The following is a 7,384-nucleotide window of genomic DNA, read 5'->3' on the forward strand; positions in this document are numbered from 1 at the left end:
AATAAACTGTTCACGGTTCATATCGTCACGGGTTGCAGCATTCATGTTATGGTTCGCTACCTCTCCGATCGACCGTATTCTCCGGGAAAATTCCTGAATTCCCTCCTTTTCACCTTGAATAAGGTTTTTGAACTCAGCTCGAGCAGTTCGTTGGTTTCGGAATGGCATCATTCGAGGGTCTAAGTACTCAAACATCCTCTCCAGAGTAGGTGCCGGATGTCCATCTTCCTGTTCTCGAAAGTGGTTGGGCATTGCAGTGTATTCGTCAAGAGCCCAGCCTGTGAGGCAGGTTGGGACACAAGCCATTGCTTGTTCTTCATCCCAACGATTCGACTCAACAATGCATACAAAATGTTTTTTCCAATCCACCCAAGTTTTGTATATCGGATTAGGGAAACGATCGGGTTGGCGTGCACCTCGCCCATACAGTCCTTGACCATTCAGTGCGTCCGCAGCTTGAATGGCTGCTTCGGCAATTCGTTGTATATCTTCAGCTTGCAACGCCATTTTCGTTATGTAATTGTTTAACCACTTCAACTAGAGTGCTCTTCTAAACTTTGCGAACCCACTTCTTGTCTTACTTCGCGATCTCTCCGGAGTCTGAGTAGTTCTCTCAATCTATCAGCCCGACTTCTGGTTTGAGTTAATTGATTTGTACTCGGGAATTCGGGAACGTGTTCTTCGCTTCTTTGGGCGAGTATTGAATCCAGTTTTGAGGAAGTATGTTGTACACACCTTGGATTGAGACCCAACTTCGTAAAAACTAATCTATTTTAATCTGTCAGAGAGCCCACCCAGGAGCGCCACTGTAGAATTTTGTATTTTTATCGTTAGAAGGCTTCTAGCTGGGGACTGACTAGCGCCCAAAACTCTATCAAATTTGAAAGGTTCTTCGAAGAAAAGTGAGTCCGTCTGACAATTAAGTATAGAGTTTTGTCCCCTGTGCTCTCTCAAAGCTGTATAAAAAAAATATTTGCTGCGCACAATAATTAATTTCCTTTCCAATAATAAAAATAATAATTCGTCGAAATGTAGTTACTAAAACAACCAAGTATATCTCGGTTCTTTGCCTCGTTGAAATGAAGCTAAGAGTTATGCCCAGAATAAATAATTACGGAGTAGAGAATTAATGAACACAATCAAATATTCTCCTGTTATTCAAATTTAAGAATCATAAACAACTTACAACAGTTGGAAGAATCCCGATTCCACTAAGTCAGAGTAATTTAAGCTAATCCGAAAGATCGATTAATCGCTCTTTTCAACACTTTTTTTCTTCTAGGAAAGTTGAACTCACGCGTCAACTTCGTCTCTCAAACTATAACCAACTTAATTAACGAACTACTGCTTTTCAGATTCGCAAATCTCTCTCTGGTCGTTTTTCTTGTGCCTAAGGGTACTCAACCTTATCAGTTTTTTATCAGCAAAACGTAACGTGTCGTTCCTTTTAGAACATTCTGACCTAACGTGTAAGTGTTATGGTTGGCGTGGAAGGTCAGTCACAAGATGCCACTTATCTTATGTTGATGTTTGTTCGAGATGACCGGAGCTGCGTGTTTAACTCGGTTTGATAATTTCAGAATATGGCACAATCCATGTTTCATGCTGAGCAATACGTGTGCAATTTTTTCGCACACTTGCTTTTTCCCTCCTAAGTAACGAATACGCATCCAATTTAAACTATGATACCTTTGTTTCCCATTTAGGCTGGAGTAATGTCCCGTTCTAAATAAAACTTTAACCATTTCCCTAGAGTCATCAAAAAAAAAAGAAAAATAAAACTTAGCTCTTTCTGTCCCTTATTCCTTTGAGGAATGGTTTCAGTGCGAATACTTTGGGATTGCAAGGTAATTTATCCCATATTTCCACTCTTAACGAGGCCTTGGTATTTGACTCTGGAAAAGTGTCGCTTCTTTCAAAGGAGTATAAGAAATTGGCCTTTGATCTGTTTTCTATGTTTTACTTTAAAGGCCAAAAGAACGGTTTCGGGTACAGGAAAAAGCCCGTTGTTTTTCTCAATGTGTAAGAAATTGTCCCGGGAGTGATCAGTTAAAATTTCATGGTGATCGGACTTGGGGAAGTAGGGTTTTCAGGACTTGCGGGGGGGGTGGTGAAAATGCGGACGCCTGGATTTGGGACAATTAGGGGCCCTGAAGCAGTATCATAGAGTGGCAAATCAATATTTCATGCTCTGATAACTCAGTCAATGTGCGCACGCCATTTCTTGTTTGCCAATGATCTTATGCAAATACTAGCAAATCACCAACTAGCAAATTCATTAAACCTTAATTCTTACTAGCTTTGATTTACCTACTAACTTAGAGCGCCAATGGATTTCCAATTGTATCAGTCTATTCTCAATTTTCATCGTCGTGGGACAATTCCACAAGATATAAGTATTAATCGACAGAAAAGGCACCGTTTTAAACAATTATGTAGTCGCTACACCAAACCCAAACTAACTCTTTTTAATAAAAAGACCGGACTCAAAGTATTGCACTCAAGGAGTGCAAAATTTATTATACAAAAATTACATCGGGACCACGAGCATATTAAAGCAGTTGAGCTCGAACGGCTTGTTAAACAATCTTATGATGTCCAGAGAGCCCAGCCTATCGTTCGAGAAGTAGTACGTAACTGTGATTATTGCAATGAAAAAATTACTCATCGCCGTTTTACCGGTCCCTTAGTTCATGCTTCTCGCATTACACTGGATAGAATTTGTTATGAATTAGACCTAGTTATTAACGAAAGGCCGTTACTAGAAAAAAATTGCTTCAAGAACGCCCCTTCGTTAGATCCTACTTCTTTTATCCCTAAAACCGTGGACACTATTGATCCCGATTACAATTGCGTGTGCGCTGCTCTTAGCACAATTCTGACCGGAAACCCTAATCAAGGCGGAAAAATTGAAGAAGTAATTCGTTCTTTACGAAAAGAAGGCCCGGACCGCCACTTATTAAATCTGATGGGCGCTGCCCCTCTTATTAATGGCCCAGATGATCTTAATTTCGTTACAACAACAGATTTGAGAATGCTAGCCCGAACCTTTAGAACTAATATTTATATGTTTTATGAGACCGATGAGTTCGAGCAAGCCCACTGGGATTGCTATACTGGAAATAAGATGGGCCCAAATAGAGGAGGAATTTACTTAAAGGCCGGCATGAGCGGTGGAACAATGCATTGTTTTATTGTTACTCGTGTTAAGCAAAAAAGATGAGGGGTAAGTTGTTCAATTTAGATGACATAATTTATTAACCCGGACTAGCACACACATGACAGATATCTAAGTTAAATTAAAGTTCGCTTTTACACTGCATACGGACGCTCGATTTGCACTTTCTTCTTTATCTCCAATAGCGCTTGTTGCTCGGCTTTTTCGTCGTCGGACAAGTCGCTATCGCATGCTCGTTGATGCTGTTGTTCGTGTTGCTGTTGTTGTTGAACGTTTGGTGGCTGTTGTTGCTTGCTTGATTGCTGTGATTGCTCGTCTGATTTCGCTGCGAGGGTCTTCTTTCCATTGTTAGACTTGCCGCTTTTTGTTCGCCTCTTTGCCTTCGTTTTGGAGTTTCGAATATGCTCTGCCCGTGGCGTTTTGCCAGCCACTGGAGGTAGTTTTATCGGGGCCTTTCCATGTCGCGCTTTAACAATTTTGCCGTCCATACTGCGAGTAAGTTAAATTTTAAAGCCTGGCGAACAAGGGTAATATGGAGCAAGGCCGATAATAGCAATTAGCTATGTTCAGTTTTTAATGACCAAAAAAAGGGCACCAAATTGATTTCCTTCGATTGGAGTTTCAGCAGGCTAAGTTTTAAAGTGAATGACCCCGAGGATTTCCAACTCGAATAAACTTGGTCTTATTTGCCTTGCTCTAATTTGCGCCACAATTTTGTGTGCCTCTTATCAGGTGTTATTTGCCGTGCAAAACTCCACTTTTGGTATTGTTGGTCATTTGTGTGCTAATTCGGTCTTATCTTTGTTAGAACAAGATATTTGAGTCCTAAGTGTTTGTTTCATTAGCCCTAATGTTAAGACGCATATTTGTATTTGAGACCTGTCAAAATTAGGGCCTATTTATTTTACCCGCAAAAGTTCGGTGTGAAAGATAAAGTTGCAACTAACAAAGGTGTCAATAAACTACGCAGAAACTAAATTCTACACGCACCCTCTCCCTATCTTAAGCCATTATGGATACGTACGGAAGCATAGGGGATGCATCGCCTAAGCAACCGACCAAGAGCCCCTCAACTTTGACAATCGAGGAATCGCTGGAAAAGGCTGGATTCGGGTTTTGGCACATTTTAGCCCTGGTTTCAATCAGCGTTTTGGTGTCATCATTTTACACCAAATTGGAGGAAGTGAATATTTTGGGACAGAAATTGTTGTGTATTTGGGATCTGCAAGGATATGAAGAAGCATTCTTAACTTCCAGTTTTTTCGCTGGAGCCATTTTTGGTGCTATGATTTGGGGAAAGTTTTCTGACGTTTACGGTAAGTCATTATCACCTAATGCTGTATTACGTCTCAAAACGTGCGTTTACCCAAGTAAACTTTCTCTGTTTGGCCAATGTTTTCCAAGATTGCTCTTAACAACGTGTCAATTTGACATAAATCAATGAAATCCTTATTTCTAAACAATTGCACAAAAACCCTTGTATTACTAAATGTGAATTAAGATGACACATTGCAGAAATCTAGCTTTTGTCGATACGATAGCCCCTGGGATCATTTGATTCTAAATAGTTTCATAGGTGATTTGTAGAAATTCGAGAAAAGTATTTTCGGCTAATTGATGCTTTCGTCCCTGTTATCAACAAAAACCTCAAAATGTACACTTTGCCCAAAATGTACCATTTGCAAAGTTACATGATTGTTGCAAATTTAAAAAAGTTTGAATCCAGTTGTTGGTTGATAATAGTCTGAGTGGATCTCATCAGAAGCGCATTAAAAATTTTGAGGATTAAGAAAACGAATATTTTCAGCAAATATAACGCAAAATTCTTTCATAACTATTCAAGGGTTGACCAAACATTGAAAACTTACTAAGGCCCTACTGCAGCACCGTATAAGTCTTAGAAAAATACCGTACTAAATATTGTCAAGTTTACTACGGCTACGGCCGTACAAAGTTTTCTAAAATGCCGTGGCAAGATTGGTTGTTTCAAGATGAATAAGGTGCCGCAATACGGCCGTACCAAGATTGAAATGGTGCCTTTAAATTCGAGATAAACTGAAAACTTTAATTCTGTATGGCACCGTATAAATCTTAGTAAGTTTCAAAGTTTCGTCTAAGGTAGTCAACCTGGGTAATGGTTAATGATACCTAATAGAATAAATATGAATATTACCAAAACATAACAATGAACTCCCTAGATAAAAGTTTGACAACTAAATGAGACGTTTCCACGGGCTTGTTGAACTTTCGTCAACCACTATAGTGCGCCTATAAACAAGAAGCACATCTTTACCGGTATGAGAATTTCTATCAACTGTTTTTAAAATTCATTGCTTTTAATGCTGCGACCAGTTACAATATTTGATTACCCAATGACAAAAATAACTATAACTACAGTTTTTCTTTTTCAGGCATTGTTATGCTTAATAGTCTGTCTGATAATTTTAATAATATGGTAAAATATTGGGTGAATTTCGGTTAATTGGGCATAGTTCATTTTGGCCTGGCACCACTGTAACTAATTTTTTGAATGTTTGATAATTCAAAAAAATTCAAAATCGACAGTTCTATACTGCAAAATTTTTGATAGCTCTCTATATATTCAAACTCTGAATTTTTGGTAATTAAATTAGAGATCGACGCAACAACGAAATTTTCTTGCCACATTTGAATGATATTTCATATTTGAAACAAAAGTGAAATCACAATTTTGTTCTAAAGATTATTAAAAATTGTACAATTGCAGAGAGGAAAAGATTGCTTTTTTGTTTTCCATTTTTTTTTCACTGCTGTCGCTAAAATTGACCAAACAATACTTACTCCAATGACTTCAAACAATTTTTCATACCAGAGTAGTATATTTTAAGCAAGTTAATTCTTGTTACGTTTGGACATATTGTGCATTGCACTGTTTCACAAAACAGATTCATTTAGTCACATGTAAAAACGAAGAGGCAATAACATTCCGCCTGATCTATTTTTACATGTTTGATTGAAATTCTTGAGAGATAACGCGTAATCAAAAATAAGATATAATTTTAAACAAAAAAAATTGTTTTCAACTCTTGAACCTTAATAGCAAGGCAAGACTATGACTTCCCCTAAAAAATTACTGAAAGCTGTTCACAGAATTGTACGACATTTTACTATCCAAGCTCAAATATCCCGTTATTTTTCGAAAAAGAAGTAATAGAAACTCTCAAAGGAAAGCAACCCAAAGTTTCTTTTGAAGCACTTAAGCAAATATAGCAACACTAACGCTTAAAAGATATAATGCACTGTCGTAATTTCTTTGAAATTGTCAAACTCAGTACCACGCTGTGATTTATTCTTTTCTCTCGAGAAATTGTTTATGGTGTAAAGGTTTTGTTTTTGTTGAACCAAGCAGAGAAATATTTTCTACTGGTTTTTTTTCTAAATATTTCCTATAATTAAATTCTAAATATTTCCTTTTTAAATTGTCTCTATCAAAAAGAACACAAAGTTTACAGAGATATTAAATTCTATGAACTAAATGAGTTTGTAAAGTTTATATGACAACTTGGCTTTGCAGAGTCTCCGAAACTCTATGACATGGACAAAATTTTTTGCGTCGTTCATTTTGCCCACTTATTTGGACAGAAACAACAATAAATTCATTTTTTCTATTTGCTACCGTATTTCTTATTCAATCTGCTCCACGAACTCATCTTCTCTTAGGCAACTAGAGTTTTCATTTTTAAACAACTTGGCCTTGAGTTAATCTTTAGTTTCACTTTAGTTTCTTCAACATTGTTCGAACAATATACTGTTACATTCTTGTGCCGGCTCTTCTGTTGATGTAAAAAACAATAGAAAAAAATTGACAATAATTTGAAATATAAAAACTAAAAGAAAATGGTGAAGCCTGTGTTTTAAATTTTTAGAATGAATAGAATTTTGCTAGACATTTTTTACTTCTGCCGCCTGTAAGTCCAACATGGGATGTCTCGATCATTAATAATGTTACCTATTTTGAGGAAATTTTAAAACAGATTCTTTATTGTATCATAACATTATGCTTTATGAGGCAACAAAAAATTAGGTTACTTTTTTATTGAAAAAACCTCTATGCTTTCATGCTATTAGCAGATTTTTTTCAAGCATTTTTAGTAACATAAATAATGGTTTTGAGGTACTGCGTGAAGAACCAAAAACTTTTGTTTGAAAAAAAATCAAACAAAATTT

General features: G+C 37.0%; 1 protein-coding gene across 1 annotated transcript in view; it reads left to right on the top strand.

Moving 5' to 3' along the window:
* Nucleotides 1-3,873: 3,873 nt before the first annotated feature.
* LOC142344174 (synaptic vesicle 2-related protein-like) overlaps nt 3,874-7,384 on the top strand; it is a 7,419-nt gene continuing 3,908 nt past the window's right edge. Inside the window, exon 1 of the mRNA XM_075395706.1 lies at nt 3,874-4,494. Within this exon, the coding sequence (XP_075251821.1) occupies nt 4,191-4,494 (304 nt within the window). The 5' untranslated portion in view covers nt 3,874-4,190. The remainder of the gene's footprint in view (nt 4,495-7,384) is intronic.

Source organism: Convolutriloba macropyga, chromosome 8 (assembly GCF_964194025.1).
Source record: "Convolutriloba macropyga chromosome 8, txConMacr16.3, whole genome shotgun sequence".
Taxonomy (NCBI): domain Eukaryota; kingdom Metazoa; phylum Xenacoelomorpha; order Acoela; family Convolutidae; genus Convolutriloba; species Convolutriloba macropyga.